Source organism: Dryas octopetala, chromosome 7, assembly GCF_963921425.1.
Source record: "Dryas octopetala chromosome 7, drDryOcto1.1, whole genome shotgun sequence".
NCBI lineage: Eukaryota > Viridiplantae > Streptophyta > Magnoliopsida > Rosales > Rosaceae > Dryas > Dryas octopetala.
Genome location: NC_141372.1, coordinates 15373351 through 15390146, shown reverse-complemented (window position 1 = coordinate 15390146; position 16796 = coordinate 15373351). Strand labels below are relative to the sequence as shown.

Genomic DNA, 16796 nt, shown 5'->3' with positions numbered 1-16796 from the left:
TTGTAATTGATTGGGCCTTGCCACTCAGCATGGTGAGGTGGCAAAAGCTTCCCCACCCAAGTTCTTCTCTATGAAAAGACCAAAAAACCCATGAGGATTTGGATAGAGGTGGTAACTTGCAAACAAAATTTAATTCAGGGGGCAACTTGCTTCAATTTTTAATTTAGGTGGTAACATGCAAATCGAGTCAAAATTCAGGTGGGTATTTTGCTAAAAAACCTTTTTTTTTTTTTGGTCAACTTTTTCCATAATTTATTTGTCATCACTTCACATTAATTAATTAAGAATGATTGATTGTAGTTATGGAATATCAAAATAGGAAAGTAACTCCAGTACTTACCCTAGTAGGAATAATGGATTTTTTTAAACCCGGAAATTTCTATGACATTTCAGCAAACCAAGCCCTATAATTATAATTAGGAAGAAATGCAAAGTTTTTATTTGCATACACCTTTCTGTAATCTTGATCATAAATTGAGCAGTAACCTTCCAGTACTCCTTTGATGGCCACCCAAACAAATACTTCTTCTTCTTCTTCTTCTCCTCCTACTACTCGATGGACATACGACGTCTTCCTTAGTTTCAGAGGTGAAGACACCCGCAGAAATTTTACAGATCATTTATATGCTGCTTTGAATCAGAAAAGAATATTCACATTTCGAGACGACGAACAGCTTAAGAAGGGAAAAGACATCTCACAAGATCTCTTGAAAGCAATCGAAGAGTCGAGATTTGTGATTGTCATTCTTTCAAGAAATTACGCTGATTCAACATGGTGCTTGGATGAGCTTGCAAAGACTGTTGAATGCATGAAAGTGAATATAGAACAAACTGTACTTCCAATTTTCTATGACGTGGATCCATCTCAGGTACGAAAGCAAACAGGGAATTTCCAGGGAGCCTTGTGGAAGCATGAACAAGCCTTTAAAGACAATCCAGAGAAGGTGAAAAGGTGGAGAGATGCTCTTTTTGAAGTAGGTAGTCTCTCTGGATGGCATTTGTTCTTTTGATTTTATCCCATTGACTTTTGTTCATTATTTTCTTATATCCATTTAATCTGCCCATTAAAGTAAATAATTGAAACAAATTTAAACCCTTTAATTTATTGTGTTTTTTCATATAATTTTGAATTTTGCATTGCGGCCAAGACGCACCTGTAACCAAACATAAAAATTTGTAAGAACAATTTGATCAAAAAAAAATTGTAAGAACAATAATGTGCCTCCTATACATGGATAGATACATAGGTTAGAGTTTATAGTCTCTTTCACAATACCTAGTTAAAAGGTAAAAATGGCAAATACACTTTGGAAACTCTAACCTATTATGAGGCATATTCATATTCTACACTAACTACACAACACGAATTCCAAACAAACACAAGAGTAATTAAGCAAACTGTACCTCCTAGGAAGATTGCTTTACTTTTATAAGAAACTATAGAGTTTATTTACCGGCCTTATTCTCAGAACTTTCATGGAAGATAGACAACAATCAAAATTCAAAATCCACAAAGGGTAAAAAGTAATTATAAAAAAATATGATTGTTGATTGCTTAATATAATGCACTTAGAGAGAATCTCTAAGGCCTCGTTTGTGTCATGACCCAAAACTTGAGTACATAACAATGGGACTTATCTTGAAAACACCCAATTCTCGAGTATTATAATATCAAATATTCTCATTTCTAGAAAGAACTCAAAAATGCGCTGAAAATGACAGCTAAAGAGCGAAGGACCTATTTATAGAGAAAAACTGGCGAGTTGACTCGGCCAACTCAATGACTCACTGGGTGGACCCGGGTGAACCGTCACAAAAGGAGCCAATCCGAGAACACATGGACATATGAATGAGAGAAGGCAACATGTTGCGACTATTGTAGCTGAGAGCGTAAAATGTGGCGTGTAGGGTACACGCGCAACGCCTCCAGACGCCTTGTAGGGTTTTTAACTGACACATGGTCCCTCAAACAGACGCGGGGATGATTCTGGGCTGTTTGATCTCCTCGCGTGGACATTCAAGATGGCACCACGTGTCTTCCTATCAACGGGCCTAGCGACAGTGTAGTACCGTCTGTTTGATGTGTTAGTGTGGCACGTGATCAATTCTAAGATCGCGCTACGTGTCGCTGCTCCAAATTTTATTTTCCTATTTTTCTAAATTTTTCATAACTTCTAAAATCCGAAAAAAATAGCTCGGGACTTGAGAAAATACCCCGAAAAATTCTACGAACATCTCTCGATGAGTATTTGATAGGACTGCACCCGGATTCCACCCTGAAACCCGGAGAGGTCCTGTGGGAATCCAAAATTAAGGAAAATCCTACCGAAAATTCGGCAAAACCTCCCAAGAAAATGGACTAACCCAAAATTTTCAAAACCTGTTAAAGCACTTCTAAACATCAACCACCTCTACCACAACCAAAAAGGGTCTCAGACCCAACAATTTCACAGAAAACCAACTTAAAATTTAAAAGTGGTTATCAGAGCTACTAATCTATTACAAAGAATTTTTACACCGAAAATAAAAATGGCGCCTACTGGTTCTGACTAGGGAGATGAACGTAAATGCCTCGACGTTATTAGCTCGACCTCCACCAAAGCTACTACCTGGGGGGAAACAACAAAACAAGATAAACCGTGAGACAAACTCAGTGAGTGGACAGTTTAATAAAAAAAACGAAAACGAAAGTAAACTTCCTGTTTCAGAAAATCCTTCAGTTTAAAACCATAAATTTTATTTAAACTTAAAAAAAATCCAATAAAATAATATATATTTTCTCAAGATAACAATTTCTTAAAACAAACGAACCGTAAAACATCGTAACAACCTTGATAGAATTTAAAAGAATCCCTCACTTAAAATCATATTTAATAATCTCTGAAAATAGCCAAATTCATTGTCCACCATGCTATATACCCTGAATAATCCTTGCCATACACCTGTGCGGAATTCCTGCATCGCACGGGCAGGCAATATTCTGGCCATACACACGCGTGGAGTGAAATCCAACACGTGCAGGCAATATCCTGGCCATACACACGTGTGAATAAAATCAGCACGTGCAGACAATTCTGTCATACGTGCACGCAGAGCAGCCCCCAAAGGGCGAAGCATCCCGACACACGGCCCAAAGCCTATATGTGTGCCGTGATGGATCCCAAAGACCGATCCAATCCGATAACCTGGAGGGTACTGCAAGGGTGGTTTGAAAACCATTTTTCCATAACCAAATCATAAATCCTTTTTTTTTTCCACCAAGAATAAATATCAAGGTACTTTTTCAAAAAGAAACTTAAAATCCATAGGCCAACATACGAAATCCGAATCAAATTCAATATACATAAATTAAAATAATACTTTTCGACAAAAACCGAAATATTAAACGAACCTTGTATATAAAATGAGAAACTAAATTTTTTTTTCCCAAAACCCAACATCCTCACTAAAACCAACATGTGAATATATGTTTTAAAAACTTACTTATGAAGCATTTGAAATCCGAAATCTAACATTTTCATCAAATCCCAAAACAAATTCAAGCCATCATGCGTAATAGGATTAATGAAATCTTTTATGATTTTATTTAAAAACCAAAGTTCGCTCACATTTGTTATTTCTAAATCAAACTTAAATAACCAAAATAAAAACATAAATTTCATAAATCAGTTTAAGGAAGAAGGGTCCACTCACAGTATTTTCCGAGCTATGCACAATCTTTCCCGAGATTTGTTTCCATCTCACGATTCAACACTCGTTCGCCACTAGAAATAGCCGAGAGACGATACTTTATCAACCTAACTCAACTCCGAAAAATAATAATAAACTCCTAATCAATCTCAAATCTCCAAACCAACGTCTCATACTTATCCAAAATCCATACCTATTACGAAAGAGAGAATTATAGGTTAAACCTTAGCCAGAGCTTGTCTGAGTGCCGATTGGTATTGATAAAGCGTCCGTTTGTGTCCTGATTCCCAGTTCAGTTTCTCTGAGCACTTTCAAATCACCTAGCATGAGCAAACATGTTATTAAGGGGCTAAAGAAGACCACAAAACTATTGGGCAGTCGGTGGGTGGCCAAAAACACAGCGGTGGCGGCCTGAGGTGGCAGCCCAAAAGGGATTTTTTGCAAATTTCACTTTCTCCTTAAGTTTTAATGGTCGGAAACACCCCACAAGGGTCCTAGGATTTTTAATGGTTGGAAACTACCTCAAACACACCTGCACCGCCACCAAGTGCTGTGGATCCGCGGTGGTCGTGGGTGGTCTAAACGGGTTTCCTATTCGGGTCAACATCAGGCCAAACCAGTCATACAAACTTGTAGAAAATGAAGAGATGATCGATTTTGATACCTGGGTCGAGGCCAACGGTGGCCGGAGTTGGCCGGAGAACACGAAACCCGCCGGAGGTGCCGCGAGCTTCTCTTCTTCGAATCGCCGCGTACGGTGGTCGTCTTGGCAAGGTGATGACACCTTTGTGCTCGGCTCGTCGAGAGGAAGAGATCTGGGGTGGTCGGAGGTCGCAATGTCGCCGGAGTTGAGAGATCACCGGTGGGGTGGTCGGACTGTTTTCGCGTCGATGCGTCGTCGTGTCTGGTCGGATGAGCAATCTGAGACCACCAGTAGGAAGGTGTCGTCATAGGCCTCTGGTCGCCGTGAAGATGGCTGGGGCTGGCCGCGCCGGTGAGAGAAGAGAGGGGAGAGTGTGAGCTCGGGGAGAGAAAAAGTGAGAGTGTGTGTGTGTCTGTGGGTGTAGGTGCGGGGAGAGAAAGATAGAGAGAGAGAGAGAGAGAGAGAGAGTATGCCAGAAAATTCAAGAGAGAGAGAGGAACTTCTTAAAAAAAATCTGATGTTTTTAAACCCAATTTGTCAATTTTACGAAATTACCCCTCGCTTCAAACGCCCATATCTCACAAACCGTAACTCGAAACGACACGTGTTACGTGTCTATGAAATCGTGGGCTCGAAACCTATCTAATGGACCCACAGTCAAAATCAAAAGCACTTTTATTTTAAAAGTCAATTTTTGGTCAAGCTCAAATTAAAACAAATAAATAAATAATTAAATCAAAACCCTTTTATTTTTCAAATAAATCTCAAAATCTTTAAAATACAATTCCACATCCTTTAAAAGAAATCTCTTAAAACATAATTAAATAAAAATTTAAATTTCTAGTGAAAATTTGGGTCGGGTCGTTACAGTATTATATTCCTATTAAGTGAAAACAAAAATTTTACTTCATCCGTTTTCCAAAAAATTTCAACTTCCTTAAAATGAATTGCGGAAAATTAAAATAAGTCTTTTCTACTTCCCAAAATTCACCGAAATTCTAGAAATTTTCCAATAAATCACCAAAAATTCAAATATATTGAAAATGAAATATAGAAATATTTATGGCGTCGTCTCACAGTTTGGTTCGTAAATTGAATTCATAGAAAATCATTCCCATGTTAATTAGTTTTCCAATCATACATAGTCTTATAAGTGGGTAATTAATGCTTTTCCGTGGAAAATAATTGGACATAATTGATATTTTTAAATGTTGATGGGGGAAATTTAGTCTTAAAAATGTGTAATTAATGCTTTCATATGGGAAATGAAATGCAAACCAAAGTTTATTGGAAGGTTTCATTTTCCCCCTTTTGGGGGATCACTTTCCCATGGAGTAGGAAATGATTTCCCATGCATGCTTTCACTTACCAAAATAACATGGGCAATGAATTACTTTCCCATTCTGAAGCTCCAATTACGCCAACCAAACGGGGCCTACGATATTTCCTAAACCATTAACTTCAGATATTTGTCCACCTCACCGTGACACCACGTGACGGTGTGACCAATCCATTAAAATTATAATATGTATACAATCATTAAAATCTGAAACCCTAAATCCTAAATTTATAAACCTGTTGTCTACCCATATCATAACACGTGGATCCGTAACACCACGTTGCGTTATTATGGTCACACTATTATCCTTAGTACATGTTATTCTGACTAATTTTGTCTTAAGACCTTGCTCCAACTTGTTAGTTATTACCTTACTATTATAGGATTTACTTTTTGGTTACATAAATGTGGCTAGGAGGAGAGCGAAAATAGCTAATAGAATTTGCTTTATATTTTGCTTTTGTTGAGCATTTAGTTGATGCTTTTGGTTAAATAAAATATAAAATATTTTGAGGTTAGCTAAAATAGTGAACATTGTTAGAGTAAATTTTCAAAAGTTGGTAGTCAAAATAAATTTGTAGTCAAAACAACCACTTTTAGGTAACTGGAGTCCAATTCACGTTTCGCCATATCACAACGATCACTTTCAGGTAACTAGAGTCCCTAGTTCGACAAGAAAACATTACACTAAATTCTAACTTTACATAACCCATTGACCTTAATAAGGTTAGGTCGGGTTGTCAAATCTTGAGGCGGATCCCTAGTTTAGTCACTAGGTGAACCATCTCAGGTCATAGGTTTGACTTGCCTCGTAAGGTCAAGTCATTCCAGACCATTCAAGAACCTGAGTCACGATTTGGTTTCTGGAACCTAAATTCCCATTTTTAATTAGGTTGAGAAGGTTTCTACTTAATTAGGGCGACATTCAAAGAATTTTTGAGATTTGTAGATCGCGACTGTTTGAGCACGATGATGCCGATGGTGTTGCTGGTCAAGGTTTGGTTTCCAGCATTGTGGTTATGGCCAACAGTGGCATTGCCGACCAAATCTCTCTCTATTTTTTTTTTTCTATGTAACATTATGGTAAGTTTTTTTTTTTTTTCTCTAATCAATAACATGGGAAATGAGTTACTTTCTCATGGTTACACTTACCAAATTAACATGGAAATTGAATTACTTTCCCATTCTGAAGCCCCTATTACGCCAACCAAACGGGGCCTACAAGATTTCCTAAACCATTACTTGAGATATTTTTCCACTTGACCTTGACGTACACCACGTGGCAGTGTGACTAATACATTAAAATTATAACATATGTACAATCATTAAAATCTAAAACTCTAAATCATAAATTTATAAACCTGTTGCCCACCCATATTATAACACGTGGATCCGTAACATGCACCATGTGACGTTATTATAATCACACTATTATCCTTAGTTATTCTGACTAATTTTGTCTTAAAACCTTGCTCCAACAAGTTATCTATCACCTTACCTATTATAGGATTTACTTTTTAGTTACATAAATGTGACTAGGAGGAGAGAGAAAATAGCTCATAGAATTTGCTTTATTTTTTTTCTTTTGTTGATAATTTACTTGATGCTTTTGGTTAAATAAAATGTAAATATTTTGAGGTTAGCTAAAATTCAGAACATTGTTGGAATAAATTTTCAAAAGTTAGTTAAAATAAATTTGTAGTAAAAAAGACAACTTTCCGGTAACTAGAGTCCAAGTCATGCTTAATTCACCACCTCACAACGATCACTTTTAGGTAAGTGGAGTCCCTAGTCTGACAAGAAAATGTTACACTAAATTCTAACTTTACGAAAACCGTTGACTTTATTAGGGTTAAGTCGGGTCGTCACATCTTGAGGCGGGTCCCTAGTTTAGTCACTAGGTGAACCATCTTAAGTCCTAGGTTTGACTTGCCTTGTAAGGTTAAGTCATTCAAACCTTTCGAGAAACCGAGTAACAATTTGGTTTTAGAACCTAAAGAGTTTCTACTTAATTCCCATTTTTAATTAGGTCGAGGAGATTTCTACTTAATTAGGATGACGTTCAAAGAAGTTTTGGGGTTTGTAGGTTGCAACCATTTGAGCACGATGATGCAGACATTGATGGTCAAGGTATGGTTGCCAATGTCATGATTGTGGCCAACAGCGGCATGGCCAAATCTTTTTTTTTTTTTTTTTTTGGTTCTTATATAACATTATGGTAACTTTTGTTTTGTTTTGTTTTTTTTTTTTCTTAAATCATCCTGTAAGCTACAAAAAGAAAAAAGATAGGCTTTTGATTTCATTTTGGTGTCTTGTTTTTCTTGTTGTTCTTGGTGTTCTTGCTTTTAATTATTTTTAAATTTTATTTTAATTTGAGTGGCCGAGGGTGGGTGAAGATGAGAGATTTTGGGGATTGGTTTTGGGGGGGGAGGGGAGGGGGCTGTTTTTTTCTTAGTTTTTGGTGTTTTCTTTAATTTATTGTAGAATTTTGTTTACAATTTATTTCTATTTTATTTTTATTTTTATAATTTTTTATACTTTATTTGTCCACATGGCTATGTTTAATAAATTAAGTATTTAGCAAGAGATTAAAGTAGAGTATTGGAAAGTCGAAAATTAAATATATGGTACCAAGTAGTATAAATGTGACAAATTGAGATACTAAATTATAGTTTGCTCAAATAACTTCTAGAAAACTATTGAAATGTTCCTAAAAACTTTTAGGAAGGCTTAAAAGTGAGCATATATATATATATATATTTTTTTTTTTTAACTCAAAATTCCCTAAACATACATCGGCGGACGCGCGACTGCATTTCAGTAAAATCGTGCCCAGCGCTCGTAGAATTTCAATCAAGGAAAATCGGATATGATGGTTTAACGGATGATCAAGTTAGGTCTTTTAATTTTACAATTTACTGACTAAAGCCTTATAGCTTTTAAAATTCTAAATAAAGTCCAATAATATTGTAATCATTCCATGTTACATAATATTGGTCCATTAGTTTCTAATTTTTTCATACATACCAGGCGCCGAGCGCTTGGCGGCCATTTTTCGATTTTTCTACAGTACATTTTTACTTCTTCCTCAAGCCTTGGTTTGTCGACTTTACATTATGTTTTAACTCTGAGATCCACTCAAAATCTCATAGTTAAAACCTAACATGCAACCTTCACAAACCTCATTCTATATACCCTAAGAAGGTAGGAAGTGAATCCGTACCCTATATCCTCATAAAAAAATAATGACATATTTCTTTGACAAGGCAATGGTCAAAGACTCAAAGGGCTTTATTTAGAAGAAATAAAGGATTTATTTGGAAAAAAAAAAAAAAAAAAAGCCATAAGGTTTTTTTTCAAATAAAAAATATTAGAAGGACTAAACTCTAATTTTTTAGATGATTATTATTCATTAGTTAAAACATTAAAACCCTATAACTTGTCTTCCTAAGTTTTGCGCCGCCGTATCTCTCTCTCTCTCTCTCTCTCTCTCTCTCTCTCTCTCTCTCTCTCTCTCTCTCCTCTCTATCCCTCTCTTTCATTCTTTTCTCTTTCTCCGATTTCTGTCTCCAGCGTCTCCGTCATGATTTTTCAGAAAGCAGGCATTGCATTTCTTCTCATCTTTCTCTCTCTCTCTCTCTCTCTCTCTCTCTCTCTCTCTCTCTCTCTCTCTCTCTCTCTCTCTCGCTGGTGGCGGATCTCGGCCCTCATGAGATCTCTGCTCTTTTCTCTCTCGCCTTTGTCTCAAATGTAAAACCGAAAGCGAATTGCACCAAATCGGTAGCATCCGTTGACCTTGTCGGTTGAAAGGGTCTCCGGTTCGGTTTCGGTCGCCGTTCTTCCAATACCGACATCATCGGTTTGGTTCTCTGTTTTAGCCACACGGTTCGGAAACCGAACCGTGCATGCCCACCCCAGTTTTAAATCACGTGACTGATTAACATAGGAAGTAACCGTTTATTTCCTCTATTCCGGTAAATCATGGCTCATCTATATATATACCTATTGTCAATTTTCATCAAAACACATAATTGTCAAACAAAAAGTTATCTGTACATAATTGTTTGATATATTATTCTTCCCACTTAGCAGTTATATATATTATATATACACAAATTCTCTCTATAGGACGTCCGTTCTTTAACTAAAAAATGAACATGGGTATTTCTATGACATTTTGTCATTTTTTAGGCTATTTTTTACAGGGTTCAACGTGTTAGGGTATTGCCCAAAACTCGAAAGTTAACACCTAGATTCTAACCGAGGAAATGAACTCAAAATCATGAGAGTTAAAACCAAGGAATAGGTCTCGATTGATGATTTATACCCTAAATAATTAAATCATAACAAGTTTAAGATCAAATGGTGAAAAAAAAGTCATAAAACATATGCATTCATTCAAACGTCCTGCAGAGAGAATTTCTATTATATATAGGAGTACAAATATTGCCAGCACTAACTGAAAAAGTTTTTTAACCAATAAAACATGACTTCTCGTGAATGTCACTTGTCACTCAAATAAATAAGAGATAAAATCTATGACCCTTCTAATCAAAATAAAGAAAATGGAAAACATTATAAAACTTTACATTATCCACATATGATTGTTGTTTTACATATATGATGGTTATTTATTTATTTATGTACAGGTATGAATCCAAAATTATTGAAGATATTGTAGAAAGTAGTTTCACTCAATTACATCGAACAATGTTAAGTGTATCGAAGGATTTAGTTGCGATGGATTCTCACGTAAGAGAAATGCTTTCATTCTTAGAGCTCGAGTTGCTTGATGTTCGTATGGTCATTGGGATTTGGGGAATGGGGGGAATTGGTAAGACAACTATTGCACGAGTAGTTTTCGAAAGGATACGTGCTCATTTTGAAGCTTACAGCTTCCTTGACAATGTTAGAGAGGAAATTGGGAAAAAAGGTCAAGTTCATTTACAAAAGCAGCTTTTTTCTGATATGTTGTTGGAAAGTAACGTACATATACAAAATATTGATGTGCAAAAGGTGATAAGGCGTAGACTATGTACCAAAAGGGTTCTTATAATTCTTGATGACGTGGATAAGTTTGAACAAGTGGAAGCATTGTGTGATCCCAGTTGGTTTGGTTTAGGGAGCAGAATCATCATAACATCAAGAGATGAACATGTGTTGTGCGGATGTAGAGTAGATAAAACATATAAGGTTAAGCTATTAACTGATGATGAAGCTCTACAACTCTTTAGTTGGAAATCCTTCCAGAAAGACCAGGTTGGAGAAGTCTTTCTCAAGCTATCAAAGGATATTTTAAAATATGCTAATGGTCTTCCATTAGCTATTAAAGTTTTGGGTTTGTTTCTTTATGGTCGAAGCGCAAAACTATGGGCAAGTGAATTGGATAGACTGAAAGCAAATCCTAAAAAAGAAATTATTGATGTTTTAAAAATAAGTTTTGATGGTTTGTCAACTACAGAAAAAAATGTATTTTTGGACATTGTGTGTTTCTTTAAAGGAGAGGACAAAGATCATGTAACAAGAATACTAGAAAGTAGTGGCTACAGTCCAAACATTGATATAGAAGTTCTCATGGAGAAATCTTTAGTAACTCTATTTGGAAGAAAATTGTGGATGCATGATTGATACAAGAATTGGGTTGGGAAGTAGTTCGTCAAGAATGTGGTGAAGACCCTGGAAAGCGTAGCAGGTTGTGGCTTCGTGAGGATATCATCCGTGTACTTGTAAAAAATAAGGTAAGAGAGATTCAGAGATTGGAAAACTAATTATTATTGTCTTTGTAGTTTGCTATATGAATTGTGTGCTTAACAACTTATTCTTTGTTCTTCTTTATTAGGGAACGAGTAAAGTTCAAGGCATAGTCCTCAATTTAGCAAGAAAAGAGGAGGTGGTTCACTTCATTACTGATCCCTTCTCAAATATGGACAAGTTAAGATTACTCAAAATTTGGAACGGGAACTTTTTCGGAAACATCAAATGTCTTTCTAAGGAGATGCAATTTCTGGAATGGCATGAATATCCATTCGACTATTTTCCTTCAAACTTTCAGTCAAACAAGCTTGTTGAACTCAGAATGTATTCAAGCCGCATCAAACAACTATGGAGTGGAGAAAAAGTAAGATTATTAATTCTTATATATGCATTTTTAAATTTTTAACTATAGCAACCAATTATTTATTTCAAATCATATGATTATTTTTTGACTTCTTTCAGAACTGGACCAGGCTACAATTTATCGATATGAGTTATTCCCAATACTTGATCAAGACCCCAAACTTCAGTGAGGTTCCAAATCTTGTGACTTTGGTGCTTGAAGGTTGTATAGGATTGGTTGAGGTTCACCCATCCATTGGAAATCTCAAAAAACTTACTTTGTTGAATATGAGAGATTGCAAATCTGTTAAGAGCCTTCCACCTTCAATTAGTTTGGAATCTCTTAAAACTTTTACTCTCTCCACCTGCTTAAGACTCAAGAAGTTTCCTGAAATTAAAGGAAATATGAAAAGCTTGTTGGAGCTTCATCTAGATGGGACTGCCATAGAGGAATTACCTCCATCAATTGAACGCTTGACTGGTCTTACTTTGTTGCATTTAGGGGACTGCAAAAGCCTTTTGGTTCTTCCAAGTACCATTAAATATCTGACATCTCTGAAAAGTCTCATTCTAACAGGTTGCACAAAACTTGATGGCATACCTGAGAATCTGGATTGTGTGGAATTTCTGGAGGAGCTTGATATAAGTGGAACTACTGTAAGAGATTTTTCTTTCATTGCAGATATGAAAAATCTAAAATATCTATCCATCCGAGGATGTGATGAAGATCTACCTTCAAAATCATGGCTTAGAAAGAGCCTTGTCTCCATGAGCTTGTTGTTGCCTACTTCCTTCTCAAGTTTAAGTTCTTTGACATATCTAAATTTAAGTGATTGCAGTCTAATGGAAAGACCAAAATTTCCAGATGATCTTGGCAGCTTATTATCTTTAAAAGACTTAAATTTGAGTGATAATAATTTCACCTGCTTACCAGATGGCATCTCTCAACTCTCCAAGCTTGAATCTCTCAACTTGAGCAATTGTAGCAGTCTTCAATTGCTCCCTAAGAAGCTTCCATTAAGTGTTCGACATGTGGAAGCAAAGGATTGTACTTCACTGATAGATTTTCCGAATCAGTACAGACTATATTCTTCTGTCTTGGGAACAACTATTGTCAATACCCGCATTTCATCCATGAATCAAGAACGTTGTACTTTAAGTTGGGGCAACTTCACAAGAGGGTATAGTAGTTTTTCAGGTTCTGATGTCAGAAGAGAGTATAGTAGATTTTATGTCAAACGTTTTTTTCTTAGGTTGCAGCTAATGGATCATAGTATAAATCGCTATTGTTTGTCTTGTAACCAAAATGAAATTCCAGAGTGGTTCAGCAATACAGTTATTGGTGATTCCATAGTAATCTCAATACCTCCAGGATTGAAATCTAATAAGAAGTGGATGGGGGTTGCTGCTGTTGTCTTACTCAAGGGACCCCCTGATGTCTCTCTCACTGAATCAGATTCAGAAACTTCTAATTACTTCTGTCAGTGCAAATTGAAAACTCAAGAATTTTCAATGGAACCATTTCTCTTGAATGGCAGTAAACAGCACAACTACACGAGTTCAATATCTCTTCCTCTTTGTATTTTCTATCAACCTTGTGTGAGCTTTCCAGAGCTGTTAAATAAATCAGGTGCAATGGAGGCTTCATTTGAAACCTACCAAGGCATTGAGGTTCAGAAATGTGGGATTCGTCTACTATATGAACAAGATGTTGCAGGGTTTATCCAAACTGCAGTGATGCAGTATTCTGGACTCCAACAGTACTGCAATCAAAACCAAGATAATGGAGACACATGTGAATCTGGGTGGTATAATCTGGTGGATAACATGTTGAGATGGTATAGAATTTAAAGTTTTTGAGAATTACTTACATTGCTTCTTATTAAAACTTGTTAAATTCATAATTGTCGACGTTTTTCTTGTATTTGGTATATATTGCATTATTGCAGGGAGTCATTAATTCTAAGTTCTGAAGAAGGTTCCATAATTCTGCTGAGAAAGAACATTGAGTCATTTCTTCCGAGATACCTTGAGGTCTCTTTCTCTCTCTCTCTCTCTCTCTCTCTCTCTCTCTCTCTCTCTCTCTTTTCTCTCTCTCTCTCTCATATTAATTATCAGTTTTTCCTGCAGGGACTAAACCATAAATGTCATGGCTATAATTATTTTGTAAATGGAAGCCCAGAGTGGTTCAACCCTCAAGTTAGGTCCTACATGTCAATAGATCTGCCATCAAATCTACGTATGAGTAAGAAGTGGATGGGATTTGCTCTATGTGTATCAGTTGAAGTGAACAGGCCTATATTAGGAGATGATTATCATGTTTTTTGTCAACTCCAAATGGGTAAATATTCTGATCATGAGATAGGTTTAGTTCTGTCGCTAAATAGAATATCAGCTGTCAAACCTCAACTTTTAGTTACTTACATACCGCGGGCAATGATGAATGTTGACTGGTTCACTCACGAATCATCAAGAAAAATATGCGCTTCCTTTAAAACCGATAGTCCTGATGTAAAGGTTCAAATGTGCGGGCTCCGTATTTTGTACCACCAAAATTTACAAGGGTTTGTCCAGGCAATCACCCAATGTATATTACGCAGCTCAGATATTTCCTTTGATGATTATAATAAATTGCTGGTAACAGATTGGTTAAATTTCATAAAGTTGGAAAGTCGTGAATTGGATTTGGATGCTGGAAAAGAAAATTATACTTCTGGAGAAAATGTCTCAAGTCAGCTAACGGCAGAGGAATGTGAAAGTGATTTTAGATATATGGTCTCTCTCTCTCTCTCTCTCTCTCTCTCTCTCTCTCTCTCTCTCTCTCTCTCGCTCTCTCCCATATTAGAATTTGATCTCTCGAGAAATTAATATCTCACATTTGAATTTTTTCTTTATTTTCAAACAGTTCTCGTCTGCTAAACACTTTGGACATACATTCACTGGAACTGAAATTCCCAAGTGGTTCATGCATTTGAACAAAGACTACTATGCGCGAATCCAAGTGCCTCCAAATTTGTTCAATGATGATGATTGGATAGGGATTGCTGTCTGTGTTTCTGTATCGATGCACAAACATCCAAGCGTCATTCTCAACACTCCTGATTTAGAGTTTACTCATGGGTTTATTTGTACTCTGGACACCAATGTTTCTTGTGGCGGTGAACTCCTTTATGGGTGCCATATAATTAAACTGATGGGGATGCATGCATGCGATATCATTCGGTTCATATACATAGCACGTACTGAGTTTCCTCAATCGTGGAATCAATGTAATCGCATTGGTGCAACTGTTGAATCCAATAACCCAGTTGGCTTAGGAGTTCGTGAATGTGCCCTACGTCTAGTGTTCAAGGAGGATGTGGAAGAGCTTGTACAAACATTGACCCTCCGCAACAGTCTGTCCTGCACACAATTAGCAGAGTATTTATGGTAATCAATATATAACACCGGAACCCATGAAAGAATATTAGTTAAGAAAGCTTAGTGATCTCAAAATGAAGTACAAGCTAGGGCAGACGTACGTGGGAGTTGTAACTTGTTAGTAGCCTTTTACCTTTCTCATTAGATCAAATTTTGTTACTTTTAATTTGGGCTAGTGCAATAGCTTGTTTGATATTTCCTTTTGCTTGTTGCACACGTACATGATATTACTCAGTGATTATCAAAGTCATTAAGTCATTGGCACGGAACTATGATCGCATTGAAAGGTGACAAGGAAGAAGAGTTAGAAATCGATGCATGGTTGACTTGTATTGTTTAACCAGTACTGGCTGCCTTCCCAATGGGGGAAGAGAAACAATTCCTTTCTCTAGTACCTATTACAGATTGTGCTAGATATTTTCTTATGCTAAATTCGTTGCTTCATTATTTGGTTATAAGAATATCATTTGTTTTCATACTTGACAGATTGTATGTTATTTATTCTCTTACTTAAGGAGGGATAATTTAAGTGTTTAACCATTGAGTAGTGCTTCTATGAAACTTGGAAGATTGCATGTATATATAGTGAAGAGGTCTAAATCATTTTGAAGTATAATATATAGTCTTTTTTTCTCTATCACGTTATAACTCTTGATCATTTCAATTCAAAATCTCATATACCCCTTATGTTTAGACTAGTGTAACTTTTCTATGTGTTGTTTAAGTTGTGCATGCAAGGTCTATTTTAGTTTTTTCCTTAGATGATCATGCCAGGTCACGCCACCACACTTTGTTTATTCAATCTCAAAAGTATATTTATTTTAGTGCATATTCTACTGCGAACCCAAGGACATCTTTGCTTTGTTATTTGTTGAGTGTACAAATGTGTATTCGTTGGGGTGTTGTGGTGTTTTGCTGAGGAAAGAGAAGTGAAGAGGAGAAGAAATTGTGATGTTGCAGAGGAAAATTTCTGGAAAAAAAAAAAAAAAAAACAGAGCTTTACATATATGCAACTGTCAAATTATTAACTAGAGCCCTAGCACTATAGTAGATTGGGGAGAAGAGAGAGAGGATGGGGGGGAGAGGGAGGGAAGCTTTGGGGTTAACAAGAAAACATAGTGTTTGGTTATTGAGTTAAAAAATTTTAAAAATAACACGTCTCATCTTATTTGGCCACATATATTTTGAAGACAAGAAGGTTCTCAATTTCTCATATTGCTCTTAATGAATTTCTAAAGCTATTTGGTGAATATTTTTGGTTGGTGAATTTGTCATATTTTCACATGATTAATTGATTATGGGCTTTCTTTTTTTTTTTTTTTCTATGAATTGATTATGTGTTTAAAATATAGTGTCTATAGCAAAGTAACTCCCAAATAAGTTTTAATGAAAGTTTAAACTAGAATTACCAAATTGTATAAAACGTGGCCTTTTTTCAGTAAAAATCAAATAAACCACAATGATGACACATATGAATACATGATCACTAACTTACCTCATCTAGGATGGAGATGAACTCGAACACCACAATCTGAGCTTAAAACATTTGAGCACATCGATCACCCATGACTAAACTTGATAATCTTCACCAACTTAGACTAAACATAG

The 16796-nt window shown here is 36.1% G+C and overlaps 1 protein-coding gene across 1 annotated transcript; it reads left to right on the top strand.

Moving 5' to 3' along the window:
- The first annotated feature begins 485 nt into the window (after window positions 1–485).
- On the top strand, window positions 486–15201 carry LOC147280029 (TMV resistance protein N-like). Its single transcript, XM_086252114.1, is given in 9 exon segments — window positions 486–1000; window positions 1751–1762; window positions 10322–11295; window positions 11298–11410; window positions 11512–11790; window positions 11889–13606; window positions 13718–13802; window positions 13899–14558; window positions 14674–15201. Coding segments are annotated over 9 exon segments (4866 nt in total). The 5' UTR covers window positions 486–503.
- Window positions 15202–16796: the final 1595 nt, after the last annotated feature.